Source organism: Abrus precatorius, unplaced genomic scaffold, assembly GCF_003935025.1.
Source record: "Abrus precatorius isolate BTA unplaced genomic scaffold, Abrus_2018 Scaffold9, whole genome shotgun sequence".
Taxonomy (NCBI): domain Eukaryota; kingdom Viridiplantae; phylum Streptophyta; class Magnoliopsida; order Fabales; family Fabaceae; genus Abrus; species Abrus precatorius.
Window position 1 is genome coordinate 19,103,697 of NW_020874439.1, and position 19,871 is coordinate 19,123,567.

At 28.0% G+C, this 19,871-nt stretch overlaps 2 protein-coding genes across 3 annotated transcripts; one reads left to right on the forward strand and one right to left on the reverse strand.

Moving 5' to 3' along the window:
• The first annotated feature begins 1,536 nt into the window (after positions 1 to 1,536).
• LOC113850931 (cycloartenol synthase-like) lies at positions 1,537 to 12,652 on the forward strand. The gene is made up of 18 exons (XM_027481443.1): positions 1,537 to 1,734; positions 1,842 to 2,027; positions 2,192 to 2,281; positions 2,361 to 2,555; positions 2,634 to 2,718; positions 4,555 to 4,721; positions 5,818 to 6,006; positions 6,325 to 6,438; positions 6,751 to 6,873; positions 6,959 to 7,081; positions 7,161 to 7,259; positions 8,500 to 8,556; positions 9,986 to 10,032; positions 10,131 to 10,274; positions 10,450 to 10,627; positions 11,754 to 11,834; positions 12,305 to 12,388; positions 12,539 to 12,652. Exons 1-18 carry the CDS (start codon positions 1,537 to 1,539, stop codon positions 12,650 to 12,652), a joined length of 2,274 nt encoding a protein of 757 aa, XP_027337244.1.
• Positions 12,653 to 15,642: 2,990 nt separating this feature from the next.
• LOC113851591 (beta-amyrin 11-oxidase-like) lies at positions 15,643 to 19,590 on the reverse strand. 2 transcript variants are annotated; one of them, XM_027482108.1, is made up of 8 exons: positions 19,350 to 19,590; positions 18,762 to 19,245; positions 18,361 to 18,624; positions 17,475 to 17,564; positions 16,789 to 16,867; positions 16,574 to 16,680; positions 16,352 to 16,473; positions 15,643 to 16,153 (listed from the first exon to the last, which is right to left on the reverse strand). In XM_027482108.1, exons 1-8 carry the CDS (start codon positions 19,580 to 19,582, stop codon positions 16,054 to 16,056), a joined length of 1,479 nt encoding a protein of 492 aa, XP_027337909.1. In that variant the 5' UTR covers positions 19,583 to 19,590; the 3' UTR covers positions 15,643 to 16,053. The 2 variants fall into 2 exon arrangements, with proteins under 2 accessions (XP_027337909.1, XP_027337908.1); XM_027482107.1 differs by having other exon boundaries at positions 15,890 to 16,153; positions 16,574 to 16,867; positions 19,350 to 19,584.
• Positions 19,591 to 19,871: the final 281 nt, after the last annotated feature.

Below are 19,871 nucleotides of genomic sequence, written 5' to 3' on the forward strand. Positions count from 1 at the left end.
GGCTTAATCCTAATTCGATTTAATAAAATGAATTAAGAGTGATTCATAGTTTCATAATTAGGTGTTTATTTAATAGTTTTTTAAATAATAATTTATATAATAAATTTAATTGTAAAATTTAGTAAGATATATAAGTTTAAAATGTTTTATTATGATGTTATAAAAAATTTATTAAAGTAAATTTTAAAAAATTATAACCTCTCATAAACATGTTTTTAATTTACATGAAGGAGTTCTAGATTATATTGATTGTTAGTTTAATTTAATGTTTGAAAACATTTTCTTACAAATTAATGAGTGTACTATTTATATTTGTTCTTACTTGCCTATCTTAGAAAAAATATTATTGAGGTTAAAAAATTTAATCAATTTTATTAGATTTTTTTATAAGTTTTTTAATTTATGTTTTATTAATTAGTCTCTCTTTGTTCTTTGAGCTACTCTATATATACTCCATCTGTCTCTAAAAGACAGTTTCTTTAGCTAATTTTTTTTCTCAAACTAATCATCAGTTTACAATTTTAGGAAACATAAAATTTTTTAATCTAAATTTACTCTTAAGATAATTATTATATTAAATTTAAAATTAGTAAAGTAAAAAATTATAATAATTATAATTTAAAAAAGATAATTAAATGCATTTTTAATTCTTATTTCATAACCTTAAATGAATATATTTTAAAAACATAAAAAATAAATATTTTATAAAAAAAGTCAACTTTAACTCTTATACTTGAATTTAAACAACTAATAAACATAACACACCATTGAAAAAATATATTTATTATAATTTAAAACACTAATATAATAAATGTGTTTTTTTAATAAAATGTTATTACATTTAAATATTTAAATCTATTCCTAAAGACTGTGATTAACAAAAGAACAAAACTCAAGTGCAATATCATGTGTACTATTATTGTTGTTTTCTATAGTGTCACATTGATAATATTTATCGAACTTGAGTATCGGTGTACTATTTCTTAACAGAGACTTTTATTATGCATATTAACAATGGAAAACTTTAACTTTGATTGAAAAACAACCTAAAAAATACTTATAATAGTGCACCTAAGTTTTATTTATGTTTTATTTATTGTAATTAAGATTCTATATATTATGGACAGCGTGATATAATAAATAAATAATAATTAATATTATTTTGAATTTTTATATAAATTGGAATAAAATTCATTTTCTCTCTGTGTAGATGAATAAAATTTGAAGCAATATTTTCCGGTTGTTGGCGTACTTGATTCTTGTGCTCATTATGATCGAGACTAGCGCATTTTATAATGTCCATCGTCATATTGTTATCAAAGAATTGGTAGGTGAAACCAGAACGAATGTATAATGTCCTGCAGTAAAGTAAGAAGGTAGCAAGAAAACGTTCGTTGATATTAATTGATAGATGCCGACGAAGTTTAAGATATAACAACTCCAATCATGCTTTACAAACTTTATAAATAGATTGTAGAAATAAAAATCAAAGACAAGACGAAATAAAGCCGAGACTTTATCTTTTAGAAAAGAAAAATGTGGAAGCTCAAGATTGCAGAGGGAGAAAGTCCATGGCTTTGGACTTTGAACAATCACTTTGGAAGACAGGTTTGGGAGTTTGATCCTAAGCTTGGAACGCCTCAAGATTTCCTTGAGATTGAAAATGCTCGCCAGAATTTCTACAACAATAGATTTACTAAGAAACACAGCTCTGATCTACTTATGCGCATGCAGGTACGTGTAGATTGTTATATGATATAATATTTATCCTTTAGTGCTTTACTATGGTTTTAGTGTGCCACTTAAAAGTTCAATAATCTTTCATATAAAAAAAATTGCAGTTTGCAAAAGAGAATCCATTACACCAAGTCTTACCCAAAATTGTAGTAAAAGATATTGAAGATGTAACTGAAGAGGTAGTGACAAGAACACTAAGAAGGGCCTTGAGTTTCCATTCAACTCTCCAAAGTCATGATGGACACTGGCCAGGAGATTATGGAGGTCCCATGTTTCTAATGCCTGGCTTGGTAAGTTTTGTTTTGAAGACTTGATGTTCATTTTACATGAAAAATCAGAACATGGAAATTCTTTGACAAAACTTCAACCTTTTCGCCTTCAAAGTTTTGGTGTTTCCATTAATTTGTCTTTTGTCACCATGGATTTATATGAATCTGTGTTATAAACTTTGCAGGTAATTGCTCTGTATATCACTGGGGCACTGAATGATGTATTAACAGAAGAGCATAGAAAGGAAATGTGCCGCTACCTTTATAATCATCGAGTAAGAGTTTAACACCATCCTTTCACCTTAATCTGTGTATCTGCCACAAGTTATGTTAATTAGTTAAATGTAATTGCAGAATAAGGATGGTGGGTGGGGTTTGCATATTGAAGGTCCAAGCACCATGTTTGGCTCTGTCTTGTGTTATGTTGCTCTGAGGTTGCTTGGTCAGGGACCTAATGATAGAGAAGGGGAAATGGAGAAAGCACGTGACTGGATCCAAGGACATGGTGGTGCTACTTATATAACATCGTGGGGGAAGATGTGGCTTTCAGTTAAGATCTTAGTCCATTTTTTATGAAATTGTTAATGGTATTATGGTATGTTTATTTCTAATTTTGTTGTGGGATAGGTACTTGGAGTGTATGAATGGTGTGGAAATAATCCACTGCCCCCTGAGATTTGGCTCCTTCCATACATGCTTCCAATTCATCCAGGTTCTTGCTCTTTATTATGTTTTATTTTTTTATATAATCATGGTTAATACCGTTGTTAATAAGCTAAAAATCAAATAAAAATAAGGGATAAGTGGATTTAGTGATATAAAAATGTAGGGAATTTAATTATACCACAAATAGTGAAGGGAGTGAGCTGAGAAAACGTTAAACTCCAACGGGTCATTAATGAATGCGTGTCACACTCTACGTAAACTATTTTCCCACTCAAGTTAGTCTCTCCGATGGATCAACTGTGCATGTTAGTCTTGTAAAATTCGGACAAGATATTGACTCGGTTAATAGATTATCGATTGAAGTAGTGAGTTTGGTGGATCATTATTGTCCCTACTAAAATTTACAAAAGCTTCTAATATTTATGAAAAATAAATAAAATTATTCCACAGTAAAAGTTCATCGGTTCAAACAAAATTTAATTATCAATTGGCTCAAATTATTAAATTTTTTACTTGTTTGACCGATTTGATTCAACTTCAATTTGAATATCAACTGCAGCCTTTTACATGTCTGGTTGGGAAATTTAATAAACATTGGTATGTATCCCAATTGTTTTCCTTTGAAATAGAAACTGGACATTCTTTAACAATTTTATGCATATTTAAGCGAGTCTTGTTCTTCCACTTCTACTCTGTCTCAAACTCTTTCCTCTCAATCTTTTGCTGCTCCCTCCCTCTCAGTCTTTTCTCTCTCTCTCTCTCTTTCCCCCTCTCCCCTCACACTCTTCTTTCAGTCCCTCTCCCACTCTTCGCTTTCAGTCCCTTTTCTCACCTTCCTCTCAACCTTTCTCTCCTACTCTTTCCCTTTTCCATAAAAATCTCAACTTCCCTCCCCCCTCATGGTGAACCCTTTCGAAATTGAAGAAACTTGCAAGTAGAAATATCAAAAAGTTGTGTACATGTATTGCCTTTTATAGCTTTCTTATAAAATAGAGGAGGAGATTGTGAAGGCAGGGGAGGGTGGGAGTGGAAGTGGGGGGAGCAGGAAGAAGAGATTGAGATGGAGGTAAGGGAAGAGGGCTGGAAGTATTGAGGGGATGGGGAGGCTAAGAGGGTGGAGATTGAAAGGGAAGAGTTTGAGATTAACTCCGGTTAAAGCCATAGCATACATGGCCAAAGGACTATAATGAATCCAATTGGTACATACACAAGATGTATGTTGTGATTTATAAAACGTGTCAACAATTAATTGGCGGAACAAGAATTTCACGCTCAAGTGTGTACATATACATTTTCTAAATTTTTTTCGCACCGGTATAATTTTAAAAAAATTTACATAATTTTTTATTTAATTTATATTTTTATTAAATATAAATTAAATAAAAAACATATAATTTTTTTTAGATTTATACTAATGTTATATATATATATATATATATATATATTAAAGTATGATATTAATTATTTAGAATTTATCATTAATATAATTAGATTGATATTATTGTGTTATATAATAATAATAAAATATTAAAAAATATTAAACATTTATTTAATTTTATAAATATTTATTATTAATATAGTTTTTTTTATCATATTTATATTTTTAAATTAATGATTATTTTGCTAATTATGACAATATTATTTCATTGTGTGATATTTTTTACTATCATAGTAATTATTTACTATATATTACTTATCATATTTAACTTAATTGGTGACATAATATTTTAAAAACTAATATGATGTTCCCCTTGGTATTCTAAAATATTTATAAAATCATTTCGTTATTAAATTTTCTATAATCATTTTAAACATTGTTTGATGTTCCATTCATCCTGTGCTTAAGATAGAAACAAAAAATATATTTTTTATTTTTTAACAGGAAGGATGTGGAGTCATTGTCGAATGGTCTATTTGCCAATGTCCTTCTTATATGGAAAGAGGTTCGTTGGTCCAATCACACCATTGGTATTATCTTTGAGAACAGAGCTCTATACTACACCGTATCATAAAATAAACTGGAATCATGCTCGCAATTTGTGTGCAAAGGTTAGTGAAATTGGCATAATGTTTCTATGAAAATGTTTGTTTTTTTCCTACGAAAATGTATATGAGAAATGTTTGGTACTTGATTTTATCATTCCCAAGGCCTGCGGTAGAATCGTGGACTTGAACAAATGATTAATCGAAAATAACATTCTAACTTTGATGCTGTTTGACTTGAATTTCTTAAAACTTTTTTGAGCAACATATTCTTGAATCTTAAGAATTAAAATATATAAGGACAAGGAGAAGTAGAGATAAGAATCTCATAAATTGAATTTTTTAAGTTTAATTAAGTTTTTTTGGGTCATCAATTAAAAGTTATATTTTATGAAAATGTGATTCAACTTAACTTCTCCTTTCAAGCAGAGAAGCCCAAAACAAGTTGAGGTAAATATGATCTCTATCCCTCTCTTCGGCTTTTATTTTCAATGAAACTATAAGTTATGTTTCCTGTTAAATTGATCTAGGAATTACTTGATGAGTATTTCGTACTATTATTGTGCTGTCATGAACCAATTTAGATTGTGATTTGGGTATAGATCAACCAAAATAACCTAAGTGTTACCTAATAAATTAAACTCTTCAAAGGAAATTTTGGCAAAATCTCCTATGAAATATGGATATTCTAACATTTGAGAGCCACCGGTATACTTGAAGCCAACAATTTCAAATCTAACAACAGGTTCGTTAAGTACTAGTGAAATTTACAACTAATCTTTTTTTATAGTACTAATGGAGTGAGTTTAAATAGTAATAGATGTTCATAATTCCTTATCAAAGAAGACTTAAATTAGCCGTGTCTCTCTCTCTCATAACTGTTCTGAAATTAACACTAGAAGGCTCAATCTGCTATAGTGAGAAAATTACCTCCTTTTCCTTATCTCTAGTAGTCACAATTTAGTTGAGTTTAAAATTAAGTAAACAACTAATACAAAATTTATCCTAATCTAGAGCATTCTCTTACTCTATCCAAGATTCCTTTAATTTTTTAGCTTATTAATCTATCATGTTATTAATTTTTTAAATATTTTAACAGCTAAGACTAGACAATTTTTTTTTTAAAATCTTAATAAGAGGAAATAGCTTTATTTTTGTGCAGGAAGACTTGTATTATCCTCACCCACTCGTGCAGGATATTCTCTGGGAATCTCTTCACAAGGTCATTGAACCTATTTTGATGCATTATCCTGGAAAAAAATTGAGAGAAAAAGCTATAAAGACTGCAATGGAGCATATACATTACGAAGATGAGAATACTCGTTACATTTGCTTAGGTCCAATAAATAAGGTAATTATTGCGAGGGGGGCAAAGCACATCTATAAGGTTTCCCTTCAATTGCTTATTGTTCTTTTACTTTTCATCCTTCAAATAGGAGTTTGAGAATACAGTAATTGTTCAATATGATTGCTTGTTTTTCCTTTGCTGACCATTTATTTACGATATGTAACTCAATAATTTATTTTTACAATGTCAATTATATTTTTTTAGGATGCCTGACCTTACCTTTCAAATAATCACTTAGTTATTATTTTAATTTTCTATCTAGTTAAACCAGGAAATGCTTACAAATACTGACTATGTTTGTTATTAATGGTTATTATTCAGGTGTTAAATATGCTTTGTTGTTGGGTGGAAGATCCGAATTCTAAGGCTTTCAAGTTCCATCTTCCAAGGATTTATGATTATCTATGGATAGCTGAAGATGGCATGAAAATGCAGGTCAACACAATATATGTTTCTCTATGTTGTAGTATCTGGAACTGATGTTAACAAGACTACTGAGCTTTTTTGGTGGTCGATATGGTAGAGTATATTAAAACAAAAGATTTTACTTAGGATACTAATTAAAGAATTAATAAATAAATATTTCTATTAAAAATTATGATAGCATATATTGAAAATCACAATCATGAATAGCATTTTTTAATAAATTTCATTTTTTATTCTTTAATCAACATCTAAAGGCACCTATTGGAATTGTCCTAAATTAATTTAATGATGCAAATTTAACACAATCATTTCGTGTTGCAGGGCTATAATGGAAGTCAACTATGGGATACTGCATTTGCTGTCCAAGCAATTATCTCAACAAATCTCATTGAAGAATATGGTCCGACTCTAAAAAAGGCTCATACATTCATTAAGAATTCACAGGTGACTTTTTGCATTTAATATTATAATTTGCATTGATTTGTATTCTTTTTTTTTTTTATCACAATCTTTTTCTTTTCCTGGAAAGGTTTTAGAAGATTGTCCAGGTGATCTTAATAAATGGTATCGTCACATTTCAAAAGGTTCTTGGACATTTTCAACTGCAGATCAGGGGTGGGAAGTTTCTGATTGCACAGCTGAAGGACTAAAAGTAATTATTGATGAAGAAAGTAAATTTAGACTCTTGCTTATCAATTATTCTCGGTTGATTTTGTACCTTCCTATTTCAGGCTGTTTTATTATTATCGAAATTTGCACCCGAGATTGTTGGTGAACCATTGGATGCAAAGCGATTATACGATGCTGTAAATGTCATTCTCTCATTACAGGTACATAGACTCTATAAATCAAACTTAGTTAATAGAATAATTCAAGTAAATAAATCATGATTACTTGTTAATATTGATTCCTTACTTCCTTAATTATGATGCCTATAGCCTATTCATTAAGATGACTAAATTATTCACCAGTTTTAAGTCTTTTCACCATTTATATATTTTTTTTACTTAAATATATTTTTTTCCTCTGTATTTTTATAATTATTTATTTATTTATTTATTTATTTTCAATTTTAGTCCTTATATTTTTTAATTATTATTATTATTATTTGTTTTACTTTCTCTTATTAAATTGACTCAATAGAAAATTGACACATGATAACTTGATAATTAGCACACGAGTGAAAATGCGAGAACTAAAAATAAAAATAAAGTTGAATAGAGTAAAATAAAAAATTATAAAAATACTAAGATTAAAAATGCATTGAAATATTTTTTAAATTCTATTTATATCAAATTGAGCTATTTATCTTAAAAATGGAATCGGTCTGCCATTGCACATTTGATGAAACACTGATATGATTTCTTTGTTTCTAATTTAATATAGTTGAAGCTTCATTTTAAATGGAATTAGAAATATGAAAATTCTTCATATGATAATGTTAACTAGTTATATTTACAGTGCTTCGTAAAATTAGTTATGATAGGAAGTGCTTAATTTTAAATAAAAATATTATGCTTTCAAAAGAAAATTACTACAACATTGATAATGGTATAATATTAGTTTATAATGGAGCTCACAAAACAAATTATTGGAGCATTTGGGCCAATATATTTGATTTCTAATTGGACCTATTTAGCATATTTTAAACCCTATTCTGCTTAAAAACCCACTAATCAAACTATCAACCAACCAAAAAAAAAAAAAATACCACATTTTTGCTTTTCAATATTTTATTTTTTTATTTAAAATTTATCTAAAGTTTCGATTTATTTGAATAAAAATGATAAGGATATTAACTATTTGATGTAAAGAAAAAATGACGAAGGACTTTATTGGAATGATACAACGATTGAAGGATCAAATTCGTGTAATAAATATTAAAAGATAAAAATCACACATAGGTTAATAGGGGAACAAAAGTATATCTAAGTCAAGTTTATATATATATTATTATATTGCATAAGTTTGACTGTTATCCCTGATAACTTCATTTATAAAATCAATTCAATTTATTTGGAGAATCAACGATATTATGCATGAACATCATTTTTTATCTGATCATTGTAGAATGAAAATGGTGGCTTTGCAACATATGAGCTGACACGATCTTATAATTGGTTAGAGGTACTATTCTTTTATTATTGGTCAATTTTCATTACTTTTTAATATATCTTTTATCGAAAATGAGAAACTCGTACGTGATGACATGCGACACATATTTATTGTTCCATTGGAGGAGTTCATATCATTTTTGTTTTATGTTTTAATCTTTTAATTTAGAGGTAAGATTCATCGAGCTCTCGTTATATATTGTGAAATGTCTTACCTCGAATAAACTTCCACTACAATCTATCTTTCATTATATTTGTTAATACTATCGTTTATGTATAGCTTGCAAAAACGGAGCAAAATATATAAGATTAAACACAATATTTTGGTATTGATTTATTTGATAAATATGTTACAATGTATTGATATAGTATAAAACACTGATCTTTGTTTATATTAATACAATACTATAACCCTAATTACACAAGGAATTAAATCATGTGATAATAATGAAATGTATAAATCAAGATAATAAAGAATTAATATTATGAGAAGATCTGACACTATTGCATATTTTTCATATATTCTAATAGTCCTTCTCAAATTAAGTTGACTCAACTTTAAGCTTATCACATATATATAAAAAGGAAAGATTTAATATTCCACAAAACATGACTGAAAAGGCAACTCAACCTCGCTGAAGATGGCAAGGCAAAAGCTTTTAGGGTTTTGGGCCTCAAATTCGTAGGGCTAGAGCGTGAAGGATGGAGATTGGCAAGGGCAGAGCACCTAGGACAAACACTAGTGGAGCCTAGTGAACATATAGTAAAAAAGAAACAAGACCATACAAAATTTGGAGCAAAGGCCAGAACCAAGTTAGATTTAGGACTAAAACAAGAAGGTCCAATTACATTCACTTGTACAAAAATAATAGAGTTTTGTGGACAAAATTAGTGTTGGTCAAATTGTCTTTGGGTCTACGGTTTATGCTGAATCCCATCTAGGACTTAAAAGTCGAGACTAAGTCGCATCGTAATTGGCACCAAACTACATCTGAGACTAATCAGGAGAAAATGGCAACATCGACAAACAAGATAAGGTTGGTTTAGCTTGAAACCACATAGGATAGGTTGCTGGAGGGGTCGAAAGCCATGAGTTATAGTAAAAGGAAGAAAATGACACCAAAGAATTGTGAAAAATGTACAAAGAAAAGGCATGATGTGGACCACAACTACCCCACAAGCTCATGGTTTCATTAAAGTAGTAATAAAAAATTGTGTCCACAAGACTATATTGATGATTACTGGAAATTTATGATTTAATTATTTAAATTTAACAAGTTAAAATCAAATCAAAATGTAGAAAGGGATCAAGAAGGGGATGAATATAAGAAAAAAATTAATTGTTGAAGGAGAGGGGCTTTTAGCAATGAGAACTTGATTTTGGAATAAATTTCAGATATAGATATACAGTGTTAATAATGCATTCTCTTTTCTATTGTCAGATAATTAATTCAGCCGAAACTTTTGGTGACATCGTTATTGATTATCCGTAAGCTATCAAATGTTTGTTGAATATCATTTAATGTGTGGATTTTCAATTCCATACAGCCATGCCTTTTAACATTTTTTTTATTGTATGCGTTATAGTTATTTGGAATGCACTTCAACAGTTATTCAAGGTTTGATGTCATTTAGAAAGTTATATCCTGATCATCGAAGAGAAGAAATACAATCTTGTATAAAAAAAGCTGTTGCTTTTATAAAACAAGCACAAGCTTCAGATGGTTCATGGTTTGCTCCTGAATCACTTCTTCCACAAGTTTTTCTATTCTATATAATGCCAGAATGTTTCATCCCAAATATACTTAAATTTATTCATTTTATTATTTCTTTTATTAATTAATGCTTGGAATGGGACATTAATTCCTTATTTAGTAGACCTCTAACCACTCAAATTGCTAAACAGGTATGGTTCTTGGGGAGTTTGCTTCACCTATGGCACTTGGTTTGGTTTAAAAGGGCTTATGGCTGCTGGAGAGAGTTTTGACAATTGCTCAAGCATCCGCAAAGCTTGTGAATTTCTACTTTCCAAGCAACTCCCCTTTGGCGGTTGGGGAGAAAGTTATCTATCATGTCAAAACAAGGTTAATTAATTTTGTTGTTTCTCATGAAAATGTCAACTATTTGCAAGTATTAGTTAATTTTTTATTATACCTTGGAACATACATGTCTTCTGGACTTCACGAAGATGCATAAACATGATAACAATGTGGAGTAAAAGAGTGTACAAAAGTAAGAATGGACTTGCAGGAAACCAACATATTTATGCATGCACTATATCATGAATACTAATTTAAGGTTCCATTAGTTGAGTTTGCCTTGGTTTAAACAATAACTTTTGTAGGTAGTCATCTCGCATTGGTGAACAAAAGCTGAGATTCTCTATTGAGCTTCACCTAATTCCTATCTCCTATACCCATTAGATGCCAATGTGACACCTGTATAGTTTGTAGTTGGTTGTCAATAATCATTGAATTAAAACGGACCAAACTTAAGTAATTATTTTAAAAGTTGGTCAGGAAAGGAGGGTTGTCCAAGCTTAGCTCCCAATCCCAAAACCATAGGGCGTCAACATGACACCAATGTAGTTGTTATTGCTATATTAGAAATGAATTAAACTTAAATCACTCTCAAAAAGCTAGCTTAAAGGAGAAGAATATATAATTCAAGATTTATTAAAATATTTTATCATATAGTCAATTCAAGATATTTTAACACACAAGTTGACACCAATGGCCAATATTAAGATTAGGTGGGCTTTGATACCATATTAAAGACAGGTAAGACTTAATTTGCTCCAAAAGCTAGATCAAAAGTTAAAAATTAGCCAAATCTTATAATAAATATTTTATCATATTTTTTTTTATTAATGTTGAACATTTTTTAACACACTAGATTATTCAACCATACTGAGAAATAATAGCATTACAGCATTCGAAGTTTCACAAATTGCTTCACAAACTAAGGGAGAAGACACAAACTTCATATATGTTTACCTAAGGGATACGGAATCATATATGTTAGAGAATTTTAAAAATAATATCAAGTGAAAGCATAATTCTAGATAAAAATATATCGTAAAGATAGTTCTAGGTAACGTAATTTCGCATCATATATTTTTCAATTAAATTTGAAAATACTAGATTATATTTGACAGTCTAAATGCTAAAATTGCTCAAGTAATCTTTCTGGCAATCTTTCTTTGTTCAGGTGTATACAAATCTGGAAAATAATAGGTCTCATATCGTAAACACTGGGTGGGCTATGTTAGCTCTCATTAGTGCTGGACAGGTAGTAGATTTAGTTAATTTTGTAATATTGTCATTATCAGTTTATTATTGAACCAGACCCATTTTCCATTTACTGTGTGATAGTTAATCATTGTGATCATTTTCATTATAGAAAGGACTATTCTGATTTTAGTTAAATCTCTTACAGATAACTATGTCCATGGTTAAATAACTTAATATTATGATATAATTATCTAATTTTACTAATATATCGCTGTTATTTTTGTAAATCTTGCATATTTTTAATCACATATTACTGTTTTTATAATAACTAAGGGTTCTAATTTTCTGCCAAATTTGTCATCCTATATTATGACTATTGCTTTGCCAATTGTCACTTCATATTGTGTTTCATTCTAGTCCTATGATTGGATGTTTCACATTTTCCTAAGTAATTGAATTCTTTGTCTACACATTTTGCTTATCCAGTGATAACTCTGTTATGTTCTTTCATTGGAATATATAAAACAGGCTAAGAGAGATCCGAAACCACTACACCGAGCAGCTATGTACTTGATAAACTCTCAAATGGAGAATGGCGACTTTCCACAACAGGTATTGAAGACCATTAACCATATAATTTACTTTGTATTCCCACTTTACTTATTTATTATCAATATCAACATTTTGAAGTGTTAAAATCATTTAAATAATCTAAATGCCAAAAGCCATTTAAATCCTCTTATTCTTGTTCTTTCACTTCAGGAAATAATGGGAATCTTCAACAAGAATTGTACAGTCACATTTGCTACGTACAGAAACATATTCCCCATATGGGCGTTGGGAGAGTACCTACAACATGTATTGCAGACCCATTAATACTCTAGCTTTAGTTTGGGTACCGTCTAATTTTTTACCTTTATAGCATTACATGGTTCTCTTCCTTAAAAGAACTACGATCAAGGAGTTTAAAGCTACTGAAAACAAACCTATGAAAAACGTTTATAGGTGTTCTCTATTATTCAAAAAGTGCTTCGCTTAATTTTTTTGCAATAGAGGAAATGAATATAAAGAAAGAAATGTTTATGTTGCACTTCTTTTTGGTGCAACACAATTTTGTTTTTAGAAATTGATTTAATATGAATGAAAGTTTTTTCGATTACTTAAAAATCTCAAAATTCAATTATATCTAAGGATATTATAATAATTATTAATTATTTAATTTAATATTATTTCTACCTAATGATTATATGATAATGATAAATTTCTTATTTATTTATTATTTTAATGATTATAAAAAATAATAAATAAATAAAAATAATACCAAACATTATACTTATTAAATTTAATCAACTATTTCAATTAACTAATTAAAAAGTTAGAAAATAAATTGATCTTTATAATTTTTAAACTCAAATTACTTCTTAAATTCATTAATCTATTAAATGTTTGATCGTCTCCTAATTAATTAACTAAAATTAACCATTGAAGTATGAATTCAATAGTATCAACAATAACTAAAGAGACACATTTAATTCACAAATATCATCAATTACATAAAATTAAACTAAGATTCAAAAGTATTATATCATAAGAATCCATCTTAACTTCATTACAAAGAATGTTTAATTATATAGAATTATAAAGATGAAAAATTAAAAAACTAAATATAAAACATTCACAACTTTAAACCTTAAATAATGAATAAAGAAAATATTTGTAATTTTATACTTTTTCAACGTGCTTCCTGTGCTTTTTTTAATGTCACTAAACTTGTATATACATTTTGCTTCATGTAACTTAACTCCTTGGAGTATTTTTTTTTTTTTTTTTTTTATCACTTTACTTCAAACGAGGGAGTTTATTGATAGAAAAAAAAAAAAAACAAAGAGTAAATTTAAAAGGTATGAGACTACATGGAATTAAGCTGTAATTTTACTTTTATTTTAAGGATAAATTTATTAAAAAGTTAAAAAGAAAACTAATTTCAGTAAAATAAAATTAATCTTCACAAGAACTAAGCACACCATATTGTAAATATTCTTGATTAGAATAAAATTACACGATTGTCTGTTATGGAGGATGTTTATAATTTTAAAAAAATATTTTTATTTTTATTTTTAAGACCAACTCATATTTCACAAGATCTAAAATAGCATAAATATACCTAGGTCCTTATGATATACATAACACTTGAGAATGAATAATCTTACAATTAACGTTTGTGAATTGCTGCAAGAATTTTGAAATCAATAATTCTTTTATAATTTCTGAAAGAAAATTTAAATAGAAATTAAAGAAAAATAAATCAACATTTCTAGCTAACGGATATTTGTATCAAAATAAAAGAAAGATAAATAAAATAAAAGGACACAAAAGAACACTATAACTTTTATTTACATTTCGCATTCATATTTTTATTTATTTAGTTGTGACATAAATTATTTATAGAAGATCCGTAAAATTGTAGATGCATCTTCCATGCTTGATCAAATTTTAGATAAAAATACCTACTGTTTTTCTAAAGAAACGTTTCTGATTTTCAATCAATTTTTTTTTTTAATTATTTGCTTAGGCAATGTTAGAGAGTTATGTTTAGGAGAGAAAAGAAAGAGTTAAAAAGATTATCTTTAATTTGAGATTTAATTAATTAGAAAAAAAAGAATTTTATAGGAATTTTCTGAAGGAATACTCTTTTTTATTAGGACTCTAATTTTTTTTAAATATCAATTTTTTGAGTGAGAATTTTTTTAAAAAATTTATAAAAAATAAAAATATTAATTTTAAAATTATTAATTTTTAGAGAAATTTTTTTATTTTTTATTTTTATAAAAATTAAAAACAAAAATGTAAAATATAATAATATCATTTATATAATTAAATCTTCTATTATCCTCCTTTTTTTAATATTAAAGTCCAAATGAGAGATTTAACTTTCATCCCCCTCTCTTCCCTTTCTCTTATTCTCCCTTCCAACTATTTCCTTTCCTCTTACTCCAAACTTTCAAACAAATCTTTAGAAAAGCAACAAACAAAGTCTCAAACGTGCATTATATATTACTGGCCCGATTTAAACTCTGCAGAGAAAAGAGGGCCAATTCCATTCCCTTAGATCTCAGCACACTCTTCTTTTCTTGATTTTGTTGTTTTATTAAAGCACAAAAACCAATTAAACTTAGAAAAAAGGGGAACGTGTACCCTTTGGTTTCGCATGGTGATGGCTGCTGCTGGTGCTGGGGATGGGGCTGATGATTTGGCTAGAACAAGCAAAACAAAACAACACAATCAAACACAATAATTTATTTATTTATTAAGTTTGACCCCACAAAAAAAGGCATTTTTTTAATAATTTGAGAGAAAAGATAATTACTCGGTTGGATCAACTGGATTTTGATTCAATTGTATTGCCCATGAGCATTTTTGATGATTTTAATATGAATTTTTTGCATAAGGTTCCATCTGAGGAATTCTTAATTTTTTTTTCTTTAATCTTTCTAGAATTTATATTAGAATCAATTGTACCCCTTTTCTTAATCTTTATTTAACAACTAAATTAAGGAATATTCTTAAACACAATACATATACATAGAAAAATTTCACAAAATATTTTAATTGAAAGTTGTGAAATTGGAGATGTTACAAATTGAACTCTTTTATTTTATACAAAATTGAACTCTTAATTTTATTCTACTTAGTATTTTTTTTTCAGATTTTAAAATTTTTCTATATAAATAAAATTGATAACGACTCTTTAAATTTTTACATATTTTGTTGCTTGTCAGTTTCAATTTTGATCGTGATTAATAGAAAGAAATGTTGAAACTAAACGGTAATGGATTATAAATCATATTCCAATATATAATAACAGAGAATAAAGAATCAAACTGTATACACGGGAGAGATGTTACAAAATGAAACTTAATGCCAAAATAAGAAAACACATTTAATGTTTTTTTGCTTACCTTAAAAAAGTAAAAACTATACATGTGCTTAATTTGAAGTTACATACTAAATGTATATATGTGCTTAGCATATATACATTGAAATAATTTGAATTTTGAGCATCTAGACTATATGCTAATGATGACAGCTATGATTAACACTCTTATCTTCATTGGATAAATTTATCCTTAGGTGCAATTCTTCTAAATTTTTTACAGTCACAAAAAGCCAACAAAAATAGCAAAGTAGGAAATTATAACTCTTATAATGACATAAGAAGTCAAGGCTAGCTATAATTTGCAAGCCATGTAGCTTAAAACTTAAATTTGCTTTTCTAGCTAAGGACTTGAGATCTTTGTCACCTTAGCCAAACAATTGTCTGCGGGCTTAATTGTTGGCAAGCAAGCAAGAGGACAGTGTGGATTTACTAGCTCCAACCTATAAAATAAACAAAATAATTAGTAATAAAACATATAATAAAGAACGATTACAAATCATTCCTCAAAATAAATATGCAATAAGAATAGTCTCATATCTATATATAATAAAAGCTATCTCCTCAAATGACTATATTCTAAGGTACATAGAAGTAATGAAAGAATGATAAAATGAAAGTGACAAAGAAACAGTGCTAACTTGTAATTAAGGAGAAAATAATGTAACATTATTGAAATTTCAAGTTTGGCTAGATCACTTCCTGGACAAATTCTGCTTCCTGCTCCAAAAGGAAGAAATGTTCCTGCTTTGGCATTGTAATCCTGTGCATATAATTAATAATTAATCAATGGGACAAAAAGTTCTTTATGGTTGGTCCAAAATTAAAATTTTCCAAGAATAGGTTATATTAATTAAACTTACATCCCATCTAGATGGATTAAATTCTTCTGGATTTGAATAATATTCTGGATCCATATGAATAGCGCTTACCCAAGCCAGCACTCTCCATCCTTTTGGTACAATATAACCTAAAATATTTGAATAGCTACATGACATATATATTCTTTTATTCTCCTTTAATAATTGAAGATAACTAGAAATAAAGAATTTATAATTTTGTGACGAATATAAACAACCATTGATGTTCACATCAGCAGTTGCCTCTCGAAAACTTGTAAAGGCAAGGTTGGCATGGCGTAACATTTCATCGATTACCTGCATATCATAACAAGATCCAAGGCTTTTTTATGCGTTTGTTATTTGAAAATTAAAATATTAATATCATAGGTAATATTATGCATTTTTTTTCAAAATAATTTTTATTTTTTAAAATTTTTTCATACCTATAATTTTCTTAATTTTTAAATAATAAATATTAGCAATCTTATATTTAATATTAATTACATTATAACATAATAGAACTATCATTAAAAAATATGCAAAACAATATAACATTTTTTTTATTTCCATTTACCTTTAATCTCATTCATATATATAAATTTTGAAAATATTTTTAAAATTAAAAAGACATTCAAAATCCCAGTTAAATATAAAAAAAAATAGTTTTTCACCTTGTTGATACTATCTTTTAGGAATTGTTTAGGAAAATATATTTTAAATTGATATTTTTTAAAATAAAAGATATAAAATAATATATTAGCATAAATTTAAAGTATTAATTAATTATACATTCATCGTTATAAATATATATAATTTTTTTAATTAAAAATAAAAAAAATATTTCATCACTTTCTTTCTCTTGAAAACTCATCTCAAACAATATCTTGCAAATGAAGTATATGTCATTTTCTGCTATGCTTACCTGAGATGTATAGTTCATTTGCTTAATTTCCTTAAAACTTAGATGCTTTTGCGATGGTTGTCTTGTCTTCATGATTTCTTCCTGCTCATCCTACAATGCATTAAGAAATATATCAACTTAGATCTCCATTAATATGACATTCTATATATTTTGCATAAAATACTAAAAGCGTTTAAAACCATAATTTGGTAGTAAAACACATGGCTCTAGTCTAACGTGAGTACGTACACTCTATTTATGTGAAAAATCATTTTCAAAACAGGGAGCATTGTTTCTTTTTACTGTATTTCAACAGTTCAAATTAAAGTATGTTATCAAACTGACGTTAAAATTTTATTTTCTATAATATATTTATTTTATTTTATATTAAGGATATTTCAAAATAGAATAGATTTTTTTAAAAAATAATATATTAATTTTACTGAGAAAAAGACGACACCAAAAAATATTAATGGAACTAGAGTCTTTATTTCATTCTTTCCAAGCACGAAACAAAAAAACATTAACCATTGATTACTATAATTTTTATTCTTCAGGGTTTTAAACTTCAATTCTACAATTTTCAAAATTTCAAGGTTTAAAAACTATATATTATGCCAAAAAAAAGTGTAAAGATTTGTTTAAGTGTTTATTAACGTTAGAATATAATATAATGTTGCCAAAGACATTGTTTGTAACTAAGATAAATATATTGTAAAATAAATTACGCAATACTAGTTTAAGTAGCCAAGCAATACACTCATATTTTATTTTAGAATAAATATGTATACAATTTTAATAATAAATAATAAAATTACACTAATAAATACGCATCAAAATTGTTGAATGCTTTCCATAAATTTATGAGTAATTGATTGTACTTGTGCTTGATGCGAGCTTCACTTACCTTGGCTTTTTGAAAGAGGTGAGGATGCTGTGCAAGATATTTCAATGTCCACATCATTCCAAATGCTGTACTTTGACGACCACCAAATAATAACCCTATCAATAAGTCAATAATATCCTCATCCCCCAATTTCTCACCATTCTCGCCATCGATTTGTAAAAGAATATCAATGAGATCTTCTTTGTCTCCCTTTTGATCCTTTTTCATCGTTGACCTCCGTTCTTCCACAATAGACTCAAGTATCTTCATCAACTTCTTGCGTGCCTAGTATGCCATGGTAAAGCCATGTAAATGTGAAATCACCACTCAAATATTATTATTTTTAAATACTTAAATTTAATCTTGAATAATAAAAATAATTGAGGGAATGAGAAGAAAGATGAGGACTTGGAGAAGAAGACCTTGAGTGCTTTGTGGAAAGCAAAACCAGGAAGATTGATGGGAAAGAGGGAGAATATGGCATTATGCATATCACTGAACAAATCTCCAATTCTGCTAACCAAGTAATCATTCTTAGAACCCATGAAAATGTGAAGGATGACTTTAAGAGAAACATTCTCCGTTTCTTTCAAGATCTCAACTGGGTGTTTCATGCTAGACATTTCTTCTAACGAATCAATCACAATCTCCTCAATACGTTCTATGTACATCGTTAACGAGTTTTGACCCACAATAGGAGCAGTAACTAAGCGTCTTAAACGCCTGTGTTCTGCTGTAGAGACATCATATAAGGTTTTAGATGGTGCCAATTTTAAGGTTGCTTTTGGATAACCAAACTTAAAGTTCATGTCATCTGTCAATACGCGCTTGCACAAATCAGGTACACACACAATGATTGTTGGCATCCCAAGTAAATGAGTCTTATAGATACCAGTTCGTCCATATCTGAAACATAAATATACATGGTGAGACTAATTAACAACTATATTTTATACATGATCATGAAATAATGGAAAAATAAAGCATGGGATATGGAAAATAAAACTAACTTGGTAACAAGGTTTTTGATAAATAAATCAGGGTGACCGGATGAGAAATCTTTGATGAAAGACAATAAATTGCCAATTATAGGCCATCCCATATCACCAAGAGGTAATGGGTGTTGTTTCTTTCTTAGTTTCAGATCATAGTACCACCCATTCAACCTCCTTAGAAAAATGTTTACAAAAATATAGCACGTAAGCAAAGTAGCAACACTCGTCCAAACCCAATATGATTCCATTTCTGATTGTCTTTCATTGTATAGTTGAATCCCTCTTATTTATAAGTGGATTGCTCTTGATACCTTGAATCTAATATTTTTAAAGAATTGGTTAACTAAATATAAGTAACAGCTTTTAAATAAAAAATAAGTTATTTTGGATAAAAGTAAAACAAAAAAAGTAATATATATTTTCAATAATAAAAGCATTTAATCATATACATTAAATAACTTTAAGTTAGACACTTTTCATTAGCATTCATTAATAACAATTATGATTCATAAATATTCAAGTAGTATCAACATTTAT

Excerpts from the sequence above, each read along its gene's own strand:
- LOC113851591 (XM_027482107.1), bottom strand. The coding sequence starts at position 19,582 with ATGGAATCATATTGGGTTTGGACGAGTGTTGCTACTTTGCTTACGTGC. Across the intron at positions 16,868-17,474 it reads AAATGAACTATACATCTCAG|GTAATCGATGAAATGTTACG; the intron begins GTAAGCATAGCA and ends TATGATATGCAG. Across the intron at positions 16,154-16,351 it reads TATTTTCTCCTTAATTACAA|GTTGGAGCTAGTAAATCCAC; the intron begins GTTAGCACTGTT and ends TTTATTTTATAG.
- LOC113850931 (XM_027481443.1), top strand. The coding sequence starts at position 1,537 with ATGTGGAAGCTCAAGATTGCAGAGGGAGAAAGTCCATGGCTTTGGACT. Across the intron at positions 6,874-6,958 it reads CATTCATTAAGAATTCACAG|GTTTTAGAAGATTGTCCAGG; the intron begins GTGACTTTTTGC and ends TTTCCTGGAAAG. Across the intron at positions 10,033-10,130 it reads GACATCGTTATTGATTATCC|TTATTTGGAATGCACTTCAA; the intron begins GTAAGCTATCAA and ends TATGCGTTATAG.